Source organism: Zonotrichia leucophrys, chromosome 8 (genome assembly GCF_028769735.1).
Source record: "Zonotrichia leucophrys gambelii isolate GWCS_2022_RI chromosome 8, RI_Zleu_2.0, whole genome shotgun sequence".
Taxonomy (NCBI): domain Eukaryota; kingdom Metazoa; phylum Chordata; class Aves; order Passeriformes; family Passerellidae; genus Zonotrichia; species Zonotrichia leucophrys.
In genome coordinates, this window is record NC_088178.1 from 19,900,094 (window position 1) to 19,927,145 (window position 27,052).

General features: G+C 46.2%; 2 protein-coding genes across 18 annotated transcripts in view; one reads left to right on the top strand and one right to left on the bottom strand.

Moving 5' to 3' along the window:
- Window positions 1-22,445: 22,445 nt before the first annotated feature.
- LOC135450748 (basic proline-rich protein-like) lies at window positions 22,446-24,832 on the bottom strand. Its single transcript, XM_064719163.1, has 3 exons — window positions 24,821-24,832; window positions 23,373-24,112; window positions 22,446-23,265 (listed from the first exon to the last, which is right to left on the bottom strand). Exons 1-3 carry the CDS (start codon window positions 24,830-24,832, stop codon window positions 22,446-22,448), a joined length of 1,572 nt encoding a protein of 523 aa, XP_064575233.1.
- Window positions 22,704-27,052, top strand: part of PTPRF (protein tyrosine phosphatase receptor type F) — a 374,388-nt gene continuing 370,039 nt past the window's right edge. For 16 of the 17 annotated variants that reach the window (XM_064719970.1, XM_064719975.1, XM_064719986.1 and 13 more), the window contains exon 1: window positions 22,943-23,072. The gene's annotated coding sequence lies outside the window, so the exon portion shown is untranslated. Of the gene's footprint in view, window positions 22,827-22,942; window positions 23,073-27,052 lie in introns of those variants that run through there. The other variant, XM_064719971.1, reaches the window with a different exon arrangement.

Here is a 27,052-nt window from a genome sequence, read left to right on the forward strand (position 1 = left end):
AGGCAGAGGGGCAGCACGGGTGCTCAAAAATGACTTACCCAGCTCCCAGGCCATCCCCAGAGATGCTGCTGCACCTTCATCTCTGCAGTCCCCAGACAGAGCTAGTGGGAGGTGCCAGGGCCTTTTCCTGTCTCTGTGTAGGCTGACGGATGGTTCTGCCACCCATGGGCAACCACAGCCAGGAGCAGGGAAAATTGTAGTGAGCAGTTCTGCAAGGGAGAATTGCAGTGTGAGTGGCAGGGTGGTGAGAGGAGCAATTCAAAGATAATCCACAGGTATAAAATGTCAGACAAGAAATGCGTAGCTAGGAAAGCATTGAAAACAGCAACAAAATTACGGAAGATGGTTAGGAAACAAGAAATAAGAAAATAGCCCATATATGAGGGCAGAGCTGTGACCTGCTCATTTAATCTATCAAATGCATGAACACACCAGGTCCACGTGAAGGTAAGCAAGTGCCAAAACAATGTATACCTGTAGCAGCATTTGTTTGAACTGTGCATTTTAAACACCCTCCATGTGGACAGCTTCGCTCTAGTCACACTGTGGTGTTTGTATATTAATGTTTTCCATTCAAAAACAAGAACAGAAGGACAGAGGAATTAGGGAATAAATCCGAGTCTTTCAGCAACTGAAGGCTGAGCTGGGCAGACTCCAGACTGGTTTGGGGCTGAAAAAACTGTGCTCACCTACCTTCAGTAATGGTAATGAAGAAATTAAGGATTCTTCTTCAGGAAGGAGAGAATTTATGATAGCGCAACTGGAGAGGCCAAGAGCAAAGGATAAACACAGAGATGGTAAAAGAATATCTGACAAAACTCAGCCTACATATTGTAAATCTGCAGGTCCAGACATAGTGCACCTGAGAATTTGAAAAGAAATCTCTGAAGAAAATCTTGAAAAATAATCTTCCCTTCATCAGAGGGCTTATCTGGACCCAGGGAGAGAACCATGTGCATCCCATTACAAAAAAAGGTTGAGAAGACAGAACCAGAATCTGTTGCCCTTTTGCCTGCGGCTCTCTGGCAGGAGAGTTTCAAACCAGGTTTCATCCCTCCATCTTCTTCTTTCCTGCTTCTCCTTGTTGCTGCTTACCTAACCCACAGTCTCTGCCCAGGGCTCGGCAGCAAGGCTGGGAGCTGGAGGTGAGGCAGCCTGCCTGCAGGGCTCACCTCTTGCCTGTGTACACAGCCTGCCTTGTTTCGGTCCTTCCCATGTGGCAGGAGGGGAATGTTTGCACTCTGCCTTTGCTTTTGCACATGGAGACATTTTTCCCAAGATCCGAAGGGAACTGAATGTCAGTGGGGAGGGAAAGCTAACTCTATATCTTATTTTCAAAGTCCAGCAGCTCACATAACCAACAGCCTTTTTAAGTGCACTCCCTGGAAAATAAGAATTTCAATAACCTCTATTCTCAGGTAACCTGCTGAGCAGCCACACATCTCTCCCTCTCCAGGAAGCAGATGTTTTGCTTTCCTCCCCAGCTCTTTCACATTTTGGGAAAGGACTAAGATGTGAGAGAGCTGGCATGAGAGTGGTATGGAGTTTCTTGAGGCTGGGGAATCTGCCCTTCACCCAGCTCCTCCCAGCACACAGATGAATCACAAAGCTCTCCAGCCGAGTGCACTTAACTGTGGTAATGAGGAAGGGGATGTGGGATGCACCTCGAGCCCTCCACGCAGCTCGTGGTTTTGGGAGTTCTGCAGTAACCGAAGCTGCTCTGCAATCAGCTGCTGCCCAGGACCGAGCCACACGCTCCCTGCAGCCCAGGGGACATCCGGAGGTGGGACCGCACTGCCTCCAGCCCCGTCCATCCCTGGATCTTACAACTAATTTCCTCCTCCATCTGAGCTGATTGCCCTCATTAGCAGCCTGCTCCTCCATTCCCTCTGCGGCCAGTCCTCTCAGAGTTGCTATAACTGAGTTTTCTTAAAGACTGAATGGAAACTCAGTGAAGAATTTGGTGTGGGCTAGAAATTGGTTGGTGAGTCATAGACTCAGATAACCATAAAAATGAGACTTCAAAATTGGGAACAATTTTAGTGACGTTACCACCGGAGACAGGACCGGCACTTGCATTTTAAAGTTTCATTAAACAGAGAATGAGGTAGCACCATTTATATCAGCATCACCAGTGGGCACCCAGTACAGCCTGGGGTGCATCCAAATCTGTCTGGGAACATTACATCCAAGGGCTGGATGCAACAAGACAAGATCCAGCACTAACACACAGAAATCTGGAACCTCAGAGAGAGAGGAATGTGATGGGGTGACCCTGGCTGGACACCAGGAGCCCAAAAAACTTGCTCCATCACTTCCCTCCTCAGCTGGACAAGGGAGATAAAATAGAATAAAACCTTTATTGGCTGAGGCAATGACAGGGACAGATCACTCACCAGCTACCGTCTCATCAAAACAGGCTTGACTTGAGGAAATTAGCTTAATTTGCTAACAATTAAATCAGAATTGGATAATGAGAAATAGAGCTAAATCTTAAAACACTTTCCCTCCACCAATTCCTGCCTCCCAGGCTTAACTTTACTCCCAATTTCCTCTTCCTCCTCCCCTGCAGTGGCACAGGGGGACAAGGAATGGGAGCTGTGGTCAATCCATCACGTTGTCTCTGTTCCTCCTTCCTCTGCAGAGAGGAGATCCTCACACTCTTCCCTTCTTCAAGTGTGGATTCCCCATGGACTTACAAGTCCTGCCAGCAAAGCTGCTCAAGGATGGGGTCCCCCTTCACAGGTCCTGCCAGGACCCTCTCCAGCTCAGGATTCCCATGGGTCACAGCCTCCTTCAGACATCCCCCTGCTCTGGCACAGGGTCATCCATGGGTTGCAGGTGGGTCTCTGCTCCATTGTGGCCCTCCAAAGGCTGCAGGGGCACAGCTGCCTCACCTTGGGCAGCACCACAGGCTGCAGGGGAGTCTCTGTTCTGGCACCAGAGCACCTCCTCCGCTCCTTCTTCACTGACCTTGGTGTCTGCACTGCAGTTTCTCTCACACAAATGCATTCCTCTTTCTGGCTGTAGCTGCTATGGTTTTTTACCCCTTCTTAAATTTGTTATCCCAGAGGTGCTACCATTGTCTCTGATGAGCTCAGCCTTGGTCAGTGGCAGGTCCATCTTGGCTCTGCCACACACGGAGGAAGTGTCCAGGACCTTCTCACTGAAGTCACTCCTGTGGTCCCCCAGTCCCCAAACCTTGCCATGCAAACCCAGCACAAGGAGTGGCTCAGGTACTAGAAAGCAGTGAGATCAAGGGTGATGGGTGAGAGCCAGGCGAATAATGCATAATCCTGCAGTTTAACAGCCCTGAACAGAGCTGATGCCAGCTCAGGATGGAGGGCTGGGAAGAGCCTGTATGGTACCTGCCAGTGCCTGCTCCAGTGTCCCAGCTTGGCAGCACTGCCAGTGTGGTCCCTCACCCCAATGCTTTAGACCAGCCACATTTGTGTGCCTGCCAGCTGTGCACCACACCTGGGGAGGGATACCTCTTGCACTGGGCTCTTCTTGCTTGCCTCCTCATGAGGAGAAGAATCCAAGTGGCCAAGGGGTGGGCAGCCTGTCATTGTGCATGTCCACTTGCCTGAATGCAAGTTCAAAGTTCCAAGTTTAAAATATAAAAAACGTCCCTCCATTTGAGAAATAGAAGTAATAGGAATGATGCCCAGATTAAGGCACATGGTTATGAAAGACTGAAAGAACCAAGGTTTTATAAATTAGCAGTGTGAAGAGTCAGAGGGGATGCAGTCTTGATCTATAAATACCTTCAAGGTAACAATATAAATGAAGGAAGGGAATTAGTTCAGAGTCTCAGAAGATGGTAGGACAAGGAGCCTGAAGTTAAAAAGGAGAAGCTGAGGCTGGATGTAAGATTTTCTCAGCAGTGAGCATTCCCAGGCAGGGCACTCAGCTCCCCATGGCACACAAGGCTGGAGTGATGCAGCAGCCGGATGATGGAAGGAGCAGCCCATGTGCCTGCTCCTCACCCACTGGCAAAGGCTGGCAGATAAAAGTAAGAAAGAAGTTTGAAGCTCTGGCTCACCAACAAAATAATACCTGGCAGAGCAGAGACACAATGGGGGCTGTAGGGTTTGTGTGTTTGCTGCAGCAAGAAGCTCCACTGGAGGCCCTGGAGGGGGATCTCTCTCCTGTCCCATGCCGAGGTGTGATGGCACAGGGTTCCAGGGTCCCTGGGATGTGCCAGTTGGGTCAGGGTCTCCTTTGCAGAGCAGCCGCTCCTGGAGGAGCTGCCAAGGAGGGTGCTGACCACACAGGGCACCTTCCACTCCAGCTGGGGCAGAAGGAGGACAGAGGCTCCAGCAAGACCTGCGAGCATCACCATCCATCCCCATGACTGCATCCGAGCAGCTGCTCGAAGGGTTCAGTCCCATGACAGCTTCCATAGATCCAGGGCTTACCCTGGCTCGGAGGTAGATGAGGAGAAATCCGGTATCCAGTGCTGCCACACAGTGGTGAAGAGGCATTTCAGAAAGTAACATCTGCAAAAACACCCCTTGGAGCAGTTTTGGTTGGAGCCTGAGGTGACTCCAGGTTGGCCTCAGGGGACATCTGGGCGTGTGCTGACAAGAGCTTGCAGGCAAAGCCCAATTATGAAGCTCTTTGGTGACCAATTCAATTCTTCCCCTGTGGACATGATTCCCTCCAAGGTGCATACCTTTCTTCCACCATTGGTATTGGGTGTCCTTCAAGGTAGTTATATCCCCATGTTATTTTCATTTTTTTTTCCCATTTGATTTCAGCCCAGAATTCCTGCTTATATCCTTACATCATCCACACCAAACAGCCTCCCATGTTGGGCTCCACAGACTTCACAGATTCATAACTTAACAGTTTGTGCTGCTTTGGCAGCGACCCTGAAAACTGGTACCAACACAGCAGGTTCATAAAGTGGGTTATCAAATGTTGGTACTCAAATATGCAGAAAGGAGCCAAGAAAAACTCTCAAGATGTCCAGGTGCCCAACACACACCTCCTTGCAAGGCTCAGAGCCCACCAACTGGAAAAGTGTCCTTGCAAAGATTTACCTTTAAAACAGGATCTCTTGACCAGGCAGATTCTATTCAGCTTTGAAACATTGAACAGGGATGGATCTAACACAGGACCCCATTTCCCCATGGTCTGAACAACTTGCCCCTGTCTTTCCCAGGTATGGATTGTTGTGGTAGCTCCTGTCTGTACTGCAGAGTTCATGATCCTTTTGCATTATTTATGTTTTTCACTGGTGTGTACAGCACTCCCAGCTTTGGGATGATCTGCATGCACACCGTGTGCTATTAATACTCCATTGCAGATCATTACTATAGAAGTTAATTAATACTTTCCCTAAGTACTAGGCCTGTGGCAAGCTGCTGGAAGCTCTGTGTAATCTGCAGGCCGTGGTTTACTGTTGCTATCACTCACCCCGCTGGGGTCCCACTTCCCCTGTTCCACCAGTCTCAATTAACTTCTGAGGTATGACAGTAGCTGAGATTTAGTTGAGCACATCATCCAGAGGCTATGAAATTTGACCAAAAGGAATAATGATATCAAGGAAAGAATAAAGTTTTATGTCATATGTATTAATAATGTAAGCTTTATATAATAAAGCAATGTAGATATTATTATATAGAGCAATAAAGAGGCCACACTACGGCCAAGCACAGAGACAATGGGAACTCCTGGCCAGCACTTGCTTACTCTATTTCTACATACCCGAGTTTCCTCTGCTCTTTTGGCCCCAAACCACACTGGCAGCTCATCTGTAAGTGATTCCTGCCAAGACCCATCAGTCCTTCTCAGAGTCACCTCTTCCAAAATCCTCACTCCTTACTCATAGGCATCCTTCTTTGTTTTTAGATAAATAATTGCTTATACTGAAACAGATATTGTTTGCCTGCTCCCGTGTTACACACTGCATTCTGGCTGGCTCAGTAAATGTTTCTTTGCTGTTCATCACCTGTGGTGCCTGCGAGAGTAGCTGTGGCGGAGCAGCCGCCTCTCCTGGCAGGCAGCACAGCAGTTCATGCCAGTTGGAGGGACCTTCTTTCCCAAAGCAGGAAACTGGCAACAGGAGCACTCACTTTCCTCCTTCACCACCCACTTACCCCTGGCAGGCTGGCAAGCAGCATTTGCTGGGTTCCCTCACTTTGTCACGGGCACACAGGCTGCTCGAGGCGACTTCGAAGGAAGCTGAGGGTGAGTAGTGAGGTGACACAGCCTGAAGATGATACAAGATTATTCAGGTTACTGGAATGAAGCTAAATACAACCAAAGCTGATTGCAAAGAGCAGAGAGTGATCTCATAATATTGAGTGAGTTTAAAAATTAAATTTAGTATTTATAGTTGCAAAATATACACAGGGAAAAAGCAACCTTATAAAAATCATGGGCCCTGAATGAGCTGTCTGTAGTATGAAAGGGACTGTGGAGCCACTGGAGATAGCTCCATGAAAACAATACCTCACCACTCAGTACCAGTCTAAAAAGTAAATCTGAGATTATTGATTATTTAGAGAACCAAGCAGAGGAAATCACTGTCATTCTCTAAGTCTACCTTACAGACAAATCCGCCTTACAGCCATGTTTTGAATACTGCAACCAGAACTGATTCCTTCTTTTTATTTCTTTTTCTTTCCCTCCCTACTTCAAGATCATGGGAGAGGTACAAAAGCCTGTGCTATCAGCAGAGTCACCAGACATTTGGAAAAGAAAGGTTGAAGAGTGAAAAGATTTGTTGACAGTGGTTATTCAAGGTTAAAGGACAAGAATTTACCAGGAAGAGATTAGAAGGATCTTACAATTTAAAATGTCCGGACAATAAAATGTCACTAAAACCAATGTAGATATCTGCAAAGTGCTGTAATGAGAATATACAAATCTAATTTCAAGTACATGTGTTGGTCTGTGAGTTGACTGTTACCACACAGAGAAAAGATTTTGAGGTTATCACAGAGAAATGCCTGGAAATGTCATGGCAGTGCTCAGCAGAGATCAGAAAAGCAATAGAATAACAGAGAAAGGAATACAGACCAAAGCACTAAGCAGCAGCGGGTCAGCAGCACCACGGATGCTAGGTGCAGCTCTGGTTCCACGCTGGGGAAAGCAGAGAGCAGAGCTGGGAAAGATGGGAGTAGAGTACCAGGGGTGGTTCAGAACCCCAAGTACACAGGGGTACAGGAATGGCTGAGCAGATGAGGACTCCTGACCTGAACTGACACAAACCGTGCCGAATGCTTATAAGGTCCTTTACAGGCCAGAAGAGATGAATTGGAATTTACCCTCCAATGACTTTTTCAATACCAGAGGTTGGGGCACCAGCCAAGCAACCAGATGGAGGTTCAAAACCAAGCAGAGGAGATGCCCCTTAAGAGGAGAAGCAAATGAGGTGAGGAACTTTGCTGCCAGAGGATGCTGAGCATGATGAAGGGTCACAGCATTCAAGAAGCAACTGAGCAGAATAATGCTGATCCTTTCTGGATGAGGAAAAGCCTGAGTTGTGAATGGTGGATGAGGGAGAATAGACCAGGAAGGTACATACTGCTGTTGTCCCCTGCTTGGTCCCCACTAACTTTTGGTTTGACTCTCCATAACTTTCCTGAGGCCTCTTAAGGCAGGAAGTCATGGAACAATGCCTGTGCAAGGAACAATAAGGATCATGCACCCTGTAAAAGGCAGAGCTGAGGAGATGCTATAGAAGTCCGTAAAATCAAAAATGATGTGGAGAAAGTGATCCAAAATGAACTACTCATTCTTTCTCACTACACAGGAACTGGCAAGCTCCCAGCTGAAATGGGTCACAGGTGTAAAACCAACAAAAGGAAGCACTTTTCCACACAGGATACATATAGAAAAATTTGTGGAATTCATTGTCACAAGATAATGCAGAGTATAAATGGGTTTAGAATAGGAATAGACAAATTCATGAAGGATAGGCACGTTTGTGGCTATGAAACACAGTCTTGTGGTTGCAAGTTTTCTTTTAGAAACTGAAAAGTGATGATGTTTTACAATTCTAGATAATTCCGCCCTGACCTGAGGGGCTGGACACATGTTCTTAAGTTTCTATAAACTCTATAAGGTTCTGCATACATATTATAAAAAGTATTAAGTGTAAGCTTATGGTTTCTGGTATATTCTTAGCCTTTGATGGAGAACGAAAATACTATTTTAGGGCATACTGTGAAGAAGGCATGTTGCCAAGATAAGCCTTTGGTGCAGGCTGTCTTCTTTCATCTTCTATCATGGCTTTCTGCATTTCAAGACTTCTACAATTTTTATGCCATCAACAAACTAATGATTAACAATTTATATTTTCTGTTTCCTTCACTGCTGAAACGTTCAAAATGTGCAAGGGCAGGAACTGGTTGCTTTGGGCTCTTTAGTCACATTTCCTGTGAGCAGTCCTCATTTGCCATTACAGTGCCAAACATGTGCCAGAACTGTTGAGAAGCCACCCTCAGACTCATTTAATCTTTAGCATGTTTGCTTGCATGTTTCTAATTTATTAGGGAGAATGTTTGGTATTAGGCAATTAGAAGTCTAGCTGTAGATGGTATTAATAAACTATTGCTTTTTAAAATCGAATTTGTCAGCTATTCAAAAGTATATCAAGTTAGCTTGGTATTTTACATAAATTCAGTGGGGGTGAGTTATATTTGCCAGTTTTAATTCTTCACCAGAGCGCTGTATTTAATTCTTTTGTTGTGGTTAGCTGTCAAAATGAAGGGCCAACCACTGTGTATTTTCTTAAATACTCAAACTATATTATTTTTTAACAGATCCTGAACTTTCCTTAGTTCTAAAACCTCTTGAAAATCAATGGTAATCATCCAGACATCTTCCTGATTGGCTCCTAAAAGATCCTTGATGCAAATGATCTAAGCTACTGGTTTAAAAATGGTGCTGTGCATTGCCTTCCATGATCAACGACAGTTAATTATGTCCCACCATCATTTAACATGACAGTGTGATCTATCTTTTCCTCAGAAGACAGAGGATGATGTTTTATAAAAAATTGTGCTTTTACAATTTCATCATTTCTAGTAATAGACCAATATTACCATTAGGATTGTTTTCATTCCAAATACACTTTCTCCAAAAAAAAAGGTTTTAAAAATTAATTATCTTAGGCGCAGCTTCACAGTTTCATCCTGACTGATTCTCTTTTTAAAAAATGATGAAGATTAGTCAGGATTTCATGTTCTTCTAGGAACATGAAATCTTCTATGCTGATTCTTAAATTTGTTTGCTTTAATATTATGTTCCAGCAGCAAAAAAAATACTGCTCAATGCAAACTCATATGATAATTTGAAATACATATGAACTGGAAGAAAGAATGCAAATGGGTCAGTACTGGTGAGAGCTTTCTCCCACTTCTGAGTATGGCTCTGATTTTCAATTCCTCTGTCAAATTCTCCCTACCTGATTAGAAACTGTGTATAAAGTTTAATAAATTCATCAGTTAGCTCTGTAAATTAGTTTAGGGAAGGGTGGATTTAGTCACAGGGAGCCTGCAGAAGGGAGTTCAGCAGTGGGATGGAGGCAGATGGGCATGGCCAGGAGCTGCTGGAAGATGGAGATGGAGATTCCCACCTCACGGCTCTCTGAGGAGGTGGGAACTGGGCACCAGCCACACGTCCAAGTATCCCAAAAGTACACTGTATGCCACCCTCACACTATGGCAAAGGGAAGACAGCTGCTGCCGCTGAAATGCATTTTACACATCACTCACTCTTTTCAAGAGTTTGTAATTGCCTTTAACCAAACTCTGCTGGATGATCCTGGACCATGGAATCCTGCCTCAGATTGCATTTTTAAGTCTTTCAACAAATCCATCCTGCCATTTTGCATTTTGCCCAGGCATAAAAACCTCACAGACATAGAACTTTCCATCATAAATTTTGCAGAGGCATAACAAATTGTATTAGAAGGAATTATCTTGGTCAATTTAAATTAAGAAACTCTGTTTTTCCCAATAACGATGACCTAAAGATTTTAAAATTTCATGTAACTTAAGTGTTCAAGAAATTGAGTTTATTAGCCTCCATATAACATTAATGATAGATTTAGGTTTCCTTTCATTTAAGTTAGTACATTAAATAATATTGATGTTTATCATTCTGAAGATGGTCTTCGAAATACTCTCTATGAAATTAGTAGAAATTCTGCTATTGACTTCAATGGGCCCAAGGTTTTACCCCTAGCAATTAGCAGTCATTCTACTGTATAACTTGGCTCCCCAAAGGTCTGCAGATCTCAGCATAATTATAACAGATTGTGCAATCAGACTGGCAGGACATGCAGCTAGCAAGAAGAACCATGTCTACTGCCCTTTTTCTTAAATTTAAAACCAGATATTTCCCAAAAGCATGGATAAAATTAAATGAATTCATTTTCATTATAAATGCCTAAAATACAAGCTAATGATCAGCATGAGTTACAAGAAAAGATTCAACAAAACATCATGTTTGAAAATATTTACATGTTCTATTTCGTCTCTAATGAGGGAGATGATGTGCAGTTAAGGCTGCCAGGCCATTCTGTAATATGACTGAAGTATTCTCTCTACAAATAGGGAAATAAGAGACAGAGGGTTGGGAAGAGAGAAACAGAGACTGAGAGAGAGCCCTGTGAGTATAGAATGGAGTCAGTCTTAAATTAGAATTTCCTTTAGCTTGCGAGTGCATTAGACAACCAGCATTATTCAGAAAGATATTGTCAAGGTTGCTGAGCTCCTGCCTCACTGCCCTTCCCCCTTATGACTGTTTGCAAACTTGTTAGGATTCTTAATATTCACTTTCCTCCCTACAAAATGCTCCAATGCTCCTAGTTTAAACTAAACACACAAGGCAAGCCCGGTGTTCCCCTCACTGCAGCAGCCACAGCACTCCCGTTCCCACCCCAGCAGGGGTGCAGCCCCTGAGCAGGGGGGCTCGGTGCCTGCACTCAACACCCAGCACAGACCCCAAACCTGGTTTGCAAGGCACAGCCCCAGCAGGCTGGAATAGCTGTGCATTTGATGGAATTCAGAAGCAACGCCAGGAAAAAAAACAAACTGCAAACCCATGTGCACGCGCACCAGGGGGTGGCGAGGAGAGGTTTGGGGAGGGAAGGGAAGCAGATGGGACATTTAATTCAGGGAACAAACTAATTTAAATCTTTCAAGGGGTTTGTTATTATTTCTAGAGTGTTAGGAATGCATTTTTTCCCTGCCTATGAAATGCAACATCCCTGCTCAGAAAAGCTCTAAGAAAAAAGCCCAGCAATATAGAAAGAAGAAAAAAAGAAATCCAGAATGTTTTAATGATATCCTTTAAGAATACTACTATTTATGTATTTCACAGATTAAAATAAATAATCATAAACGTGCAGTTGGTGTATGTCTCTTGGGTAAAGGAAAAAGGAGGCATATTTATAAAATGGGTTTATTTGCCAGGGTGATTGTAATGGCTCCTTCTGTCAGGTAAACACATAATTAGGATGTTTTCAAATAAATGTATTATGCACATGATTGAAGCCAATCCAGGCTGCAGTATAAATATTACGCCTTTTTTTTTTTTAGTTGTATAATTACATATCTACCCATGGAGCTTCTCGCCTGATAGGCATCTATTTATGCAACACCACACTGTGGCTCTTCCACAGGTGCTGGAGCAGATACTTGCTGAACATGCAGCCCGTCTGATTTTTAAAGTGCAATATCTCAGCTTTCTCTCAAAATACCAATTTTGCCTCAACTCCTTTTTGCCTAATTGCTTCTTAGATTTATTGTTTAATTAAAACCATTCTTGGGTTATACAAACAACAAATCCCACTAATGTGTGTTTTTTTCGCAGACAAATTATCTTCCAAGGGATTATGCATCTTCAGCTTGGGAAAGGATTCCGTCCTCCTTGGCTGGGCTGCCACTGCCAAGTGCAGCCTGGTGGTCAAAGCTGTAAGTTGAAGTTTATGATGGCAGCGTGACAGAGCTGTATCTATGGAGTCAAAGTGGCAATACTAAATGCCATTTGAAAGACTGATGCAGTCTTTAAGCTGGTGCAATAAAAACTCTTCTTTACTTTATAGCATTTTCATACGGAGTCTCACAGTATGTGTGGTCATGCACTAGGGAAGCATAAATAGGATGTGAACGATGAGTTACATGAGAAAACACACCAAGAAGACTCTGAGGGGCATCACCTTCATGGTATGTCTTTCCTCAAAGCCTGCCAGGGTCCTGTGGGAAGGCACAGCATGGGGACATGCACACACCAGTGCCCACACACTCTGGAGTGTTGCCTGAACTCCTCACCCAACAACAGTGTTTCTACTCCCAGACTGCATATCTAGATCCTGTCTTCAGAGCTGAGGTTTAAAGTCCAGCCTCTGTTTGCCAAGTTTTGACAATTTGGAAACCTCTGCTAAAATACCTCCATCTGGAGAAAGTTCAGTGAGACACCCGAGTTTCAGCAGCACAACTGCCCCTCAAAAGGAAAAAAAAAAAAAAAAAGGTGCTCAGATATAAACTTTCATTTGGATGTTTGTATAAGAGGAAGACTGGAAAGATGATTTTTCCACAAGGAGCATATGCTGCAGTTCCTGAAGCAAGAACCCAGCTCTTTTGAGGATTCTGGCTGTCTGCAGCCTTTTAATATTAAAGGGCTCTATAGCAGATAAGAGCAGGATAATAAAAGCTAATAAAGATGAAACTGGACAAATTCAAACTAGAAATTAAGATACACATTTTTAACCACAATGGAGTAAAACAGCTTCCAAAGGGATGTAATAGGATGCCTGAAGCCGGAGCCACCGAAGGCACGGCAGTGGTGCCAGCAGCTGGAATTGCAGGTGGAATGGAGGGTGCCTTGGAGAGGGCAGCCGGGCTTCAGGAAGCTCTAGGCTGGAGCAGGAGGCTGGAGAGGGACACGGGATTGTGGAGGATGCTATGTGCAGCAGGCTGGAGGTGTAATGCAACCACCTGGAGGGAGGTTTCTGGAGGCAGAGCTGCCAACTTCTGTATCCCTGTGACCACCCCCTCTTTCTTTCTCCATCCTCAACTCACATCCTACAGCCCAGCCTCTCCCAAATTCTGTAGCTGTCCCCTCTTCCCCTATAGCCTCCATGCTTATCTTCAAGCAGCTCCCTCTTCCACCTGCTCTCCTCCAGCAAGTCAAAGCCTCCAGCTGTGGAGGGGAAGCCTCAGGCTCAGCATCCTGTTGGGAATTTGGGGTAGAGACTCAAGACAGGAAATATGAGGAGAAGAAGGTGTTTGTTGCCAGGGTTGGGCTGGGGGGATTGCAGCTGTTGCTACCGTGAGGGGCTGCCTCCCTGCTCAGAGATGGAAAAACCAGAGGGTGGGGATGATTCGCTCTCTGGCACGGAGATTCTCTCTCCTTTTGTCTCTCAGATGCAACATATAGAAAGCTGAAGTACATCCCTGATTTACCCCTGTGTGGGCTGTGTTCTGCCCCAGTGGTGATGCAAAGCAGCCTCCTGAATTTATAGCTGCTCTACACAGCCAGCACAGAGCACAGCACCCAAAGCACGCAGAGCCTTCGGTCCTACAGATGGAACTACTGATAGATATTTTAACCCAGGGAAACCTTTTAAAATCAAAGCAGGCACAAAGCAATACCTTTTAGATTGGGCTATAATTTTTATCTATAATTTACAGTGCAAAAGGAAGTGTCAGTTGTCCCACAATGAAAGCATAAAAGAGTCCTTTAGTGTGGAAAGCATCCCTGCCTTCTCCCTGCCACAAGTCCTCACCCCAGTTCTTCACCTTGTGCTGCTGCCAGCATAAGCAAGGCTGCACGGGAAAATACATAATTAAAACCTGCCTTTTTTTTCCCCTCCCCAGATTAGTTTTAATCCAGAATTTATTTGATTGATACTGCAGTCACTGCTGTTAATGTAATGGAAAATGTGTTATCAAGTGGGAATAAGATGACAGGGATACTTCCCTTGGTGGCAGCACCAGCTTTTTCTGAATTCAGCTGCATGTGAAGGTCAGCTCTTAAAATACTGAGTGTCCCTGGCCACCCTCATCAGCAAAATGGGGAAGGGCTCATCTCAGTGGCAGCTCTGCTCTGTCCCTAATGCTGGGGATGGCAGCAGTGGGTGGCAAGGAGACATGGAAGAGAATGGGCTCATCTTCCTCCCAGCTGCCTGAAGCAAACCCACACCCAACCAGAGGAGCTGAAGCTCGCTTGTCTCCTCTTCTTTGCAGTTTCATTTTTATTAGTTTCGATTGCTCTAAATCAATCCCTAAGACAGTATATGATGCTACAGTGAGCCACCGGAATGCCCAGGGGAACTTATTTGTAGAACGATTTTTACAGATCATTTTGCATCTTATATAAGTGAGATTTTGAGTGGCAGTTTTACTTAATGATCACCAAGATTAATTGTTTGAGAATTTTGGGTTCTTTACCTATTTTTAAAAAATCACCTGGTTCATTACACCTCTCCTCCTGAATTCAGTTGTTTTCTTTTTCACTCAGAAATGGCTGGAGTAGGGAGAGCAAAAATTGAGTCCATCACCTAAATCAAATATGGATCTGATGATCACACTATTTTCTTTCAATATCTTTTCCAATGTAGAGTTCTTACTGTAACTAAACCCACCTTCTAGAAGTTATCTTCCTGCTAATATCCCATGGAATGAAAAGTAGAAAAAAATTATATGACTATAATTTTCCTGGGTTTGTGAATTTTGGGGGTGTACCTTGAAGAACATCAAGTAAGATTTTTGGGAAACAGGACACAGAACTGTTCAGACCAGTCCAGCCCAGACATCCATGCAGCCCCATGCCCTGCTATGACCAGCAGAGGTTAATGCAGGGGAAGGTGTAAAAACTGACAGGACATACGTGGACTGCTTTGTTCTCAGCATGTTCTGATTGACCCCAATAGTTAAAGATCAACTTGCACAAAAACAGAAGACAGAATACTTCAGGATGGTTTTAGCCATTAAATACAATGCCAAATATTCTTGGTATCAGAGGAATGCAGCGCAGAGATAACGTAAAAATTGTGAAAATCTTCAACATACCAGCAGAATACATTGAAGGGATGAAAGAATGAAGATTGAGGGTGACACCCCCTGCCTCTTGCTCACAGGAAAATCTCACAAACTGAAACTTTACCCAAACAAAACAAAGACTCCAGCACAGCATGTGCAGCCCTCCTTCTTGGGAGAGAATGGGGAGAGAGAACAAATCACCCAAGCCTGACATGAGTCACATCAGTTCATGCATGACTGAAAGGTGCTCAGCTACTACAGTCATGAGCCTAGGCCAAGAACTTATTTAAAAAACTAAGGCAAGTAAGATGGTAAAACTGTTAAAAAGGCATGGAGACAGAAAAATGTGGGGCAGAGAAATAAATGTGTGGGTGAGTTCAGCACCTCTGTTTTGGAGTTTGAAGTGGAGGCAGTCTGAGCAAGGACAGCTTGGAGGAAAGGAGATGCCAGGCCCCAGGGCAGTCACTGAGCTCTGCAAGTGCTCAGTGGGGAGTGCTTTGGGGGTTGTGTGTGTGTGTGTGTGTGTGTGTGCAGGAGGGAACAGAGCTGGAAAGAAAAGAAAGACATAGACAAGCCCAGAGAGCTGCTAGAATGAAGGTCAGCAGATAGGAACAGGCAGGTGAAGTTTGGTCTAGAGGCAGGATGAGGAGGAAGTTTTGCAGCTTTCTGTAGGGGCCAGGATTCAGGCAAGTGATGGTGAGGAATGCCCAGCCAGCCCATTAGGTGCTGAACTCACCTAACCCTTCAGTTTTGGATAAATGCCATCTCAAGTTGCTTTTAACAACAAACACAAACATGGTTCTAATATTTGCAGAGTAACTATGGGAGCCAAATCTTCCCCACTTTGACAGCATAGCTCCACAGAGCAGCACTTTAAAGGATTTTTGCAGATCCTTTATTTCCAAATTTTAACAAAATCTCTACCCTGTTTATAGCCTGTTCCTCACCCAGTTTATTGCTCTTATTTAAACTTGCAGAGAGACATATTCAAAGCTGGGACACATTTTCCACATCCGTTATTCTGAACACCTTAATGGGAACAGAGCTGAGAAATGACACTGGTATTATCACCACTGAAGCAATTGTATGCTAACAGGCTGCACCTTTCTCCTAGAATCATGATAGAAAGGTTAGTTAAATTCAAACAAAATATATTCCCTGAAATTCCAACTGTCTTTAATAGGAAAAGCTATAACCTCCCTGATGCACAAAACAGCCCTTGCAGCTGATGTCTGAAGCCTGCACCTGTTATTCCAACAGAGGTGACCTCTGAACAAGAAAGCCATTCTATATAAACACTGAGTTAAGTGACTTTCCCCATGTCTCCTCAAATAACACCCAAATATCTTTTCTTGTCAAAATCTTGCACTTGTCCCATAGTATACACAGTAAATCATGACAACCAGTGACTTATTTGAAGGCTGAAGCCCAAAGCAAGAGGTGCTGGGGCTGAAAGAAGTTTAACCAGTCACCAGCCTCTAAAATATTAAGCTATAAAATACAAATCTATTTTTATAAAAACAGTGTTAAATGACCTGTCAAGACAGCTGGTCCCTGCTGTTCTTTTTTTTCCTTTGGGGTAGCGGAAGAAAATAATTGAAGAAAAAAAATCATTAGGGAATCATTTCAGTTTACTTCTATAATACAAGACTTCTGCAATAGGCTAGCAAAATTCTGAGAAGCATTTAAGTCCTGCTCAAGCTTATGAGATTAAGCATCATATATCCCTCATTGTGGCCTCTTCCTGGGTGTGAATCCTGCCCTGTGAGCACTGTGAGGATTAGTCCTGCAGACCAGTGCAGGACTGACTCTTGTACCTACCACAGCCGGTGTTTGTCACGCCACAGTCACACCTTGCAGAGCTGTCACCTTCCCTGGCACCGTGACATTCTCATACTGCTCACTTGGACTGGCCACTGCCCTGAACTTGCATGTGGAGCTCTGCACTGAGGGAACTCACTGCTGGCTCCAAGAGGAGTAAGTACAAGTCAGCTGTGAAATTCTACTCTGCCAAGTTCACGGCTGTCTGTCGCACTCCAGGCCAGGGCTGGCGCCTGCAATATTTCAGCTAGGAGATCCCAGTTTTCACAGACACAGCTGGGCAGGACCCAAACCCCTCCTCTGTGCCTTTGCTGTAGAAGAATGGAGCACCCAAATGCTTCTCCTTGACTTCTTCACAGACCTCAGCTGTGGAGCAGAGCTATGGTAACCATCCTGCATCAAAGGGCTCCCAACACCCTCCTGCCATTCACACACAAAAGGATATTGAGGATATCTGCTGTGGGGGCAATACTTTATTCTTACCACTTTTTCAGGACTACAGTTCTCAGACACTGGGGTAAGAATATGGGATCCCTCATTTAGTGCACCAGGAAAATTTCAGGTATGATTTTTCAAGTTAAAGAGAAAATTTTGTAGAGAAAAATTGTGTCAGCTCCTTTTGGAATATAAATGTCAATCCAATATATTTGTCCTGTTTGCCTGTCATTTGTTGCAGCAGAGTTGTGGTCAATGTGATCCTTCTCCCAGTTACTTTTGCTGTATCTGTTCTCTGAAGTACCTTTTTATCTTAGGTGGCTGCTGTGAGTGGATGCTGCTGAACACAGAACCAAGGGCAGAATCCATCCTTCAGTCAGACCTGAAGCTGATGACATGGTCAAAGAAAAGCATCAGCTGGCACTCTTATAAAATACCAGAAATTGATGAGAGGTGGAGTTCTCTGAGGAAGCAGAAACCATTTGGGCAGAATCATTTCTGGCACTGGGGATCAGTATTTTGGGATACTTTAATGTGAAACATTCAGCATGACTTCACCTGCAACTTGACAGTGAGATGAAAATTTGAGGTAGATTTTTATGGCAGAAAGAGAGTGTGGAAAAATTTAGTCAGCCCAAAAGTTTAACCTTGCTAATAAGGCCTATATGTCTGCTGCACAGATAAGATAATGCCACTCCCTGTCTCAATGCTTTAATCAAAACCCACTCCTGTACACATGAGCTATATTAGTGCCATTATTTGTCTTATACTTACAATTGAACATGAACTTTCAAAAGAAAATTTTTTAAGGTCTCTGAACATAGTCTCCAGTATTTTCTTAACTGCTTCATGGCTTCTTTTAAAATGCTTTCAACATCATCTGAAAACTGACTATAAAAGTAGGCAGGACTAAAAATTAATAGGAGAAAAAAAAAAAGGACTGGGTTGAAATTACATTTCCAGAAGCTCCTGCTTTCACTAGTGTGAAAGTGAGGAAGGGCGTTCTCAGCCCCCAGACAGATTATCTGGCAAGGCTGAAATCAGAGAGCTTTGATCCAATACCAGGAATTGCTGCTCAACAGTAGTTCGGGAAAAACAAAAACCAAGTCTAAAAGCTCAATCACTCTGCAAACCTGGGCCAGGCTGGTATTTCTGCAGCCACCTGACTTGGAATTCAGTACAAATCTGTCCTTTCCTAGGTTGCCTTGATCTGAAGGTTTGTGCTTACAGTTTTCTGCTGTGGGCTGCCGTGCTCTGAAAGCTCATGCTTTGCCTTTGCACAGGGCTTTAAAAGCCTGTGGGCACTGACAGGGCTTTCAAATCTGAGTCAACCTGTCCTCTGGCACATGGCAACGGGGCTGGCAGCTGATCTCATTTCTCTGCCGTGCCACTAGCTCCTGTGCAACATTAGCTAAGTCAATTACCTTCTACTGGCATCTGTTTTTCACCTCTAAAAGGGGGACAGTAGTAATTTCCTATCTCACAGGAATCTTGTGAAGACAAATACATTAGCTTAGGAAGTGCTCAAATACCAGTGTGATCAGGGCTCCTCTCCATCTCTTTGGCAGCCTGTATTTTGTAGCCTGGAAGCCTGTGGTCTGCCAAACCATGAAGGATTGGAGCTGAAGAACACCAGATCAACTCTTGGACTGGCTGAGCACAGATATCTTCACAACAAAAGCCAGAAAAACACAGCTTCTCAGGGAATTGACAAGAATGGAAAAAAATGGAGGAGAAACAAACTTTGGCAGTAAACACAGAGTGGAGCAGTGACCATTCCAGCACCAAAGCCACTGTATTTTGTGTATTGTTTGCTTTAACTTACATGCACATGATGTATTTTAGTCTTTCCATTGCCATTCATTTGGGGTTAGAAAAGCTGATATTCCTGGGGCGTGAACACACGCAGACCATGCTGCAAATACTCATCTGAGCATGGCTTTTCTGAGTAAGTGGTTGCATTTTAGAAGAGTCTTCCGTGAGCCAACTGCCATTAGTATTCCAGAATTCAGCCCTTAGCAGGAGGTCATTTCAATTTTTGTCTTGGTGACCAGCATCCCCAGGGTCTTCTTCTAGCACATTTTATTCAGTCAGGAGCAGAAGATGGTACCCATTTAATAATGCTCAAAATATATCTATTCACCAGGACCAAATTTTCTAGTGGTGCTTGATTTTGGTTTGTTTGCTTTTTTACCTAATGATAGCTTTCTGCTTTGATGTGAGGAGAAGGAAGTAAACAAACTATGAGGATTGTTACTCATGTTTATGTGCTTTGTAGGACCTCTAAGACATCAGTCAAGTGGGGAGCTCCATTGTGCAAATCCCTATGCAAAGCTACAGTAAGAGAGAGCCCATACCCTGACCAGAACTGGTCAGCCAGCTGAGATAACCAATGCAGCAATGGAAAGCCCCTTGAACGAACTTTCTAGAAAGATACATGAGGAACTTAGGGCCTTGGCCAGGAAACAGAAGCAAACACCACTTCAGCACTGTGATTGTACTATTATTACAACACTGACTTTAATTTCTTCAGAAGTACAAGGTATAGTTAGGCAAAATAAGGGGAAATTGTTGACCTCCTCTGAAAGATTTTTCAACCCAGACAATTTAGTGCTATGGATGAGGAAACATCAGGGCTCTCTAAGGCTTCAGTTCCTTCAATAGAAGATTAACAAAAATGGGCAACACAGATTGTTTTTTTTATTATTTGGAGCAAAACAGTATTCTAATAATCCTGCCTTACAAAGGAAATGCAAGAGTCTTGGGGGTAATATTGAAAAAATGGTGGGCAGTCAGAGTCATGGCCATATGGTCCTCAAGCTGTGCTGTCAAGCAGATCTACAGATGGAGATGTATTATCTTACATGAGCACCAAGTTGAGCATTGCACCAGGCACTTGTGAATCAGACCAGTAGACCTGATAATACAATTGACAATTACTATAAAATCAGGTGAGAAACAGTCAGAAACAAGAATACTCCCTCAAAAAAAAGCCAACAGCTAGAGAGAGGACAAACTTCTGACAGGCTCTGCAGCTTACAGATTCAATCAAGAACATTTAGCAAGTTTCGCAATATCTGAAACAAGAAGGGAAGTTGTTCTGACAAGTCTTAAAAAAATCAGCATCCTGGTCTTTTGATCTTATACCAATTTATTATGTTAAAGGCAAACTCCACTGTATCTACACATTAGCTGGCTATCAAGTGGCACACAGGACAAGGGTATGGGTGTGTGCATTTACCCTGAAGAGCTGGATCAAAGGGAAGGAAGAGCTACGGGGAGCAGTGACCTCCAAATGGAATACTGCAAATACACACTGAGACTTTGCTTTCCAAAAAGCTTACCACTGAAATGGCTGAGCAGGCAGGAGCCATGAGAGCTACTGAGATTATACACTTGGGTGCTATGTGTGAACTGGTGGATCATTCTCAGGGCTTTAGAACTCTTGTACAGCTCCTCACAGAATACAGCTCTGGTGACAACATACCACTGTGTCCTGTACTATACAAGCCCCTGAAGAAGATGCCTTTGCTTTGAGGACCAGTGCCCCATAACTGTGAAGTCCTCAGAGAGGTAAAGGGGTGACAAACTGGCCCCCCTATATCAAACCACCAGTTTCTAGTGGGCTTACACTATTCATAGCTTCCCAGGTTTTTATGGCGTGCAGGCATAGAGTGCATGGGGGAGTAACAAAGAGTTTAGGGTGGTAGCTGTATAAGAAAACCCTTTGTTTCATGATTCAGATGATTAATGGCTTACGCCCATGGGACAATCATTTACCTGCAAGTCTTGGCTAGAAGCTTCAGGGCATCGAAAGTTTATGAGGCAGCTCTGTGTCAGTCACATGAATCCACATTGGTGAAGGTGTTTAAAAACCTGCATCTTTAGGTGTCTAAAAAGATCTTAAAATTTTATCCTGTAGATTGGCCAGACATTTCAGTGTCTCCACTCAAAAACTCTTAAACATCTGACAAGATTAGTAAAGGAACAACAAACCACACATCTTCAGCTTTTTAAGCAAACTTCAAAAACCTGTTCCTTATACATAAAATGAAGGGGGGTTGAGTAGACATGACCCCACTTAAACTTGCCAACATGGCTGCTAAGGGAGCTGGGGCTCTGGCAGCTCTGTGAATCCCTTCTCTGGAGTAGGGATCTCCTGCCCTCCCCATGGTCTTGCGCTCCAGAGCATCCTGAAGCAGATCCAAATTTTAACACAGAGAGTGGAGCCCATGGGCACTTTGGCAGTGCTGTGAGGCACTCAGCCAGCACCACTTTAAGCTCTGTGGCCTCACTGTGTAATGCACAGAAGGGCTGTTTTGCAGCAATATTTGGATGCCGTGTAGGAAGGAAAATATCCCCAGAACCAAAGGCTTTAGGTGCCAGAGCTTCCTGTGCTGTGGCAGGGGTGCAAAACTGACTTTAGGTACTGAATTTAGGGCCAAGGCAAGTGACACATGAGGGGCCAGGCAACACATTCAGTAGTGTGAAGTTCAGCGCTCCCAAAATGCTTGAGGCAAGAATTCCAGGACAGAGGAAGAACCTCTACAAACTATTTGGCTCCTACCAGCACCCTGGCTGGAGGAGATGAGATGATAACGGCCAAAGATCTGCAAAGGAACACAATTACCACACACGAGAAGAAATACTGGAGACCATAGAGGGGGAAAAAAACCCCAACACGTGGTGGGAAATGCCTCAGTGACCCCAGCACGGTGCGCAGAGAATGGCAGCAGAGCGAAACTGCCGAACACCGCGGTGTTGCCCTCGCTGACGCAACGTCGGCTCCTAGGAAGGGTTGGGCAAGGAGCCAAAGAGCACCAACACACCCGGTGCAAGGGCCTGCCTGACTTAACCCTTCCGCCGTCTCAAAAGCCCGCAGAAAATATGTCTCAGTTTCTTCATTTCTCCGTTCAGGGCTGTGGACGGGGGAGCAGGAAGGGCTGGACGGAGTGAACGAGCAGCAGCGCGCTGGGCGAGCGCCCGGGCTGGAACACCGCGCTCAGCCACGCCGCGGCCAAAGCATCACAGCCCGCAACAGGTCCCAGCGCGGCGCTCCCCCGCTGCCGCCGAGACCCGCGGGGAGCGAGGAGGGCTCCGTTCTGCAACCCGTCCGCCGCTCATCGCACCTACGGGGCCACCCCCGCCATCTCGTCTCTGACCCGCTCCGCGACCCGAGGTTCAGAGCGGAGGGACCGGGCGTGGGCAAAGGGCCCGCTCCGAGGCACGGTGCGGCCGTAACCCCGTCTGCCGGCAGCCGGCCGAGGAGAGCGGCGAGGGCCCCCCAGCTGCCAGTCCGGCTCCTTCCGGCGGCGCCTCCAGAGCGCCCGCCCCGGGCCGCGGCCGCGCCCTCGCCCGCCCCACCGGGCCGCCCCCCGCCCTCCCCGCCCACACCTGGCCGGGGCGGGCCCTGCCCGCCGGCTGCGGGCCGACTCGGCGGGCAAGGCGGGTGGCAGCGCAGCGCAGGCCGCGGTAGAGCGGGGCAGGACTCGGCCGGCAGCAGCGCCTTGCCTCGCCGCGGGGCCCAGCGCGGCAGCGGGGGCCCAGCGCAGCGCAGCTCAGGTGAGCCCGCGGGCGGCAGGTGGCGGCGGCGGGGCGGGCAGGGCTGGGCTGGGCTGGGCTGGCGGCGGGGCGGGCGCGGCGCGCGGCCCCGGCGTGGGCGGGCTGGCGGTGGCGCGCGCGGAGCGCGGTCCCGCGCGGCGGCGGCGGCTGAAGGAGCGAGCGGAGCGGAGCTGCCGGCGGGGTGCGGAGCGGCTTCTCGCGCGGCGCCCGGAGGCAGCATGCGGACGGCGGAGCTCCGGAGCCTCGGTAAGTGGTTCGGCTACGTCGCCTCTCCCTCCTCAGCCCCGTGTCCGGCTCCCGACACGGCGGGATCGTCTCCCTGGGAGCCGCCAAACTCCGCCGCCTGTTGAGCCCCGCGGATCGCGGCCCCCGAGCGATGGCCCCGCCGCCCGCTTCGGCCCCGCCGCCGCCCCGGGCGCTCCGCGGGGGCCGCCGTGCGCTACCGGAGCCCCCATGCCGTCCGCTGGGGCCGCCACGCGGTTTCCCGGCGGCCACCGGCTGAGCCCCGCGGAGCCCTCCCCGGGTCGGCGGGGGGCAGCCAGGCACCTGCCGGCGCCGCGGTGCCGGGGGCGCGGGGATTGCCGCCGCGGCGTGACCTTCCCGGGCGGGCTGCGGCGCTCGGGGCAGCCCCGGCGGGCGGACTTCTGGGGTGGGCTCGGGGGAGAGGGGTCGCGCCCCGCGGGGCGCAGCGCCGACCGCGGCGGGGCGTCCCGGGCGGGGTGCCTGTGCCGTGTGCGAGACGCGGGGCGGTCGGCAGTGGCCCGGAGCGTTTCCCGCGGCTGGCCCCGGCCGTTCCTGCGGTGGGAGGAGGGAGCGAGGGAGGGCGCTGCAGCGGGGGGCGGCAGACCGCGCCTTTCTCCCCCGGTGGGGTGAGCCGCCGCCTGGGAGAGCGCGGGGCTGCCGGGCGGCGGCGTCTTGGGTGGCGAGAACAAAGGGCCCCCGGCGGGAGCGGGCAGGATCACCGCCGCTGCTCCGGGGTGCCAGCTCCCCAGAGCGGGGTGGGGGTAGGGGTGTCCATCCCGGTCTCCCCCGTTCGCCCTCCCTGGGGAGTGCGGCTGCAGCCTCTGCGGGGCCAGCTCCTGCCCCGCAGCCGCCTCCGCAACCTGTTGTGGCGCTGCCCGGTCGGGGGTGCCGGTGGGGCGGGCAGTGCTCCCCCGCGGGACACCCGGGGGGCGGGCGGGCTCGCGTGGAGCGGCGCGGGGTGGGCGCGGGCGGCCCGGGGCGAGCGGGAGGCGAAGGCAGTGGGCGGGTGCGTTTGCCTTCGCCGTGGTTTCTGCCCCCAGAAACTGTTAAGAACCAACTTCAAGCAGTTCAAATAGCTGGCGTAAATGAAATTCAATGAAAGAAAAGTATTTCCGCGCTGTTAAAGGTCTGTTCCCGCGAACCTCTTGTTCTTGTGGGAAAGATGTGGTCTGTTTCCAGGAGACTGACTGGGGCAGCTGTTCTGAAGCGTTTTGGAGTTTCGTGTTTATTTCATATGTAACCAAATGAAACCGTATTGTCAGTATCAAATACAATATTCTCTTGTCAAGTTTAGAACTGAGCTGTAAAAAGTGATTTGGGCTGACGATAACTGGATAATCAAACCTTCAGTTGAATATTTGTTGGTTTAGAGATCTCTAAAGGCAGCTAACTTGTGCAGGGACAGTAAGCGAATAGAGTTTCCTTATGCTGCCTCTGTAACCACCTTTGTTAATTTTTCAAAGTAAATGCTAGAGAAATGACAAATTTAATTTATGATTACTAAGGTCCTGTGCTACAAATGACTTATCAACATGTCTGGTTGCTGGGTGATTGTTCCAAGACTGCCAGTTAGGCTTTGAAAACAGATTTTTAAATAAAGTCCATCGCATTCATTATGATAATGCAGGAAATGCGTGGCTCACGAGGTTGGTTTTATGGAAGGAACAAGTGTACTTTAGTCCTGATTTTATTATTTCTTGTGTGGTGGTTTGCTGTGAGACTGAGGACGTAGGAGTAATAGATATCCGTACTGTGAAGCGCATGATCAGCAATCTGAACTTCGAAAGCAAAGAGTAAAATCTGTGTGGCAAAGCAGCAAGTTTGTGATCTGAATGTGTGGTGGGTGACAGTGTTGAATTATTTAAGTTCTCAGTTTCTGCCGTTAACCACCCATCTTAATGTGCAAGTTTCTTAGCCTGTGTCTAGCTTTTGAAATAGGATGCAACATATCCATGAATGCTAAGGGGTTAAAACAGCTTATGGCCAAAAATTAACACATAACTTCAGATCAAGAGATTTTTATATTCAGTTTAGTTACAGATATTCCCATCAGCCCTTTCCTTTGCACGTGGGTGTCCATGAATACATCTTGGCTGCATATTGGTTGGGGCCATTAGCAAAATAGTAGAAGCCACAGACAACATTTTATTCTCATTCATGTTGCCCGTGAAAGTGTCAGTTTCTGGAAAATCAAAGTAGAAGCTGTCCCAAGTTGTATATTGTTTTTGGGTTGAGAGGTATGCAGGTATTTTTAATTTTATTTTGTTAGACTAAGTTCTGCTTTTGGATATGTGAGATAATTGTCATTGGCAAAAGCAGAGAAGACAGTCAAAGCTTGTGACTATAAAGAGAAGGATCTAAGCTTGTGGGTAACGGAGAAGAAATGTTTTCCTCTTTGTGTCCACATAATGCAGGGCTGTGGGAAGATATGCCTAATGAAGATGATTATTGCTGTGGCTTTCCATAAATCCACTTGTAATGGAGGCTTTGTACAGTTACTTCTGAATCTGTACATTTAAAAACTGCAAATAGCGATAATGGAGTTGGCTAATAGCAGACTGTCAAGTAAGTGCAATCCTTGTGATAATGTTCAGCCATAGATCTCCATTTAAGCATTACTTTTAAGCAGAAAATGTTTCTTGTAGGTCATAGTATGTGCAATTGGGAGGAAAAAAACCCCGGAGTTGTTGTTGCCTGTTGTTGAATCCAGGTGATTCTAATTGGCCAAAGGGTGCTTTTTCTCTCCAGCTTTTTATCAGATAGCAGGACATGTACAATTCAGTAGATCCCATTTGATGCGAATTTAGATAGTGGAAAGGAATACTAATAATAACCAGCTTTAAGAGGCTGAAGAAGTTTACCTGAACAGTAAACCTGTGGCTGTGTGAAAATTAAAACAGGGACTTGTGCCTGTTGAAGAATTGCAAACTTTCCTGTGAGGTGTTGGAGTGAGCTGAATGCCACCACATGATAGTCTGAGCTGATCTTGTTAGTGGTATTAATCAGAACAAATCTTTCTGTTTCAGTGCTTCTTAGAAACCATGGTTGAGAGTTAAATTACTCATGTCTGTTTTGCAACTTTAAAGGTAAGGTAAGACAGTAGGGAAAATTTTTAATGTGATGTGTTGCCCTAGTACAGAAGGATGTGAAATCATCTATTATTTTCAAGTAAAGCACTTGTAGTAGCTACTGGCTGTTTTATATAGTGTTCTGAATGAATGCAGTTTTAACTTACATAGCTAAGAAACAGCTTTTGAAGGAAACTGACAGGAGACTTGCTTGTGTTTATGTTTGGAGTAATTCATTGAGAAATATTTGTGATGCTCTCCATCATTGCTTGCCCTCCTTTAAAAGCAATGCTTTGACTTTCATCTTTCATACAGTATGTGAGGGTTCCTTCTGTGGATTTACTTCTGCTCAAAATCTGACCATAAAAGTAAGTGTTGTTTCTGCAGCTCTTAGTGCAGTGTTCAAACCCAAAATATATGCTTCCTTTCCAGTAAAAACTTGTAATTACATGGAGTGGCAGCGAACTGGAAAGTATTGCAAAACGTATGTAAGAATACTGTCGTACAAACTCTAAAACTGACGAATGACTCACTGCGCCAGTGCTATATCAAATTCTATCTATACACAAGGTTTAAATGACAAGTTTACTTTAGGCAGGGAATATGCAATTTTCTTGTACTCTTTCTTCATCTAATGTCAAGTGAGCTTAATGAAATGGTGCATGTGGGCATACAGGAGGTACCAGTTGTAGAGCTTTAATGAGCAAGGGGAACAAGCACTGCTTGGCTCTATTTGTGAAGGTGATAGATGTAACTACTCTTACATTAAAATGAAGTTTGTAGTACTGATGCTTATTTTGAGACTTATATTTCTTTAATTTACCTAATTGTCATTTGTTTATGTGCATTTACTAATGCTGGTTCAATTTTTGTTTTCTATTGGAGAGAGTACTTGGCTTTTTAGCAGTATACATG

Bases quoted from the DNA above. Each gene is read 5' to 3' on its own strand.
- LOC135450748 (XM_064719163.1), bottom strand. The intron at 23,266-23,372 runs GTGCCTGGCTGC...GGGCTCCGGTAG, and splicing joins CGGCACCGCGGCGCCGGCAG to CGCACGGCGGCCCCCGCGGA.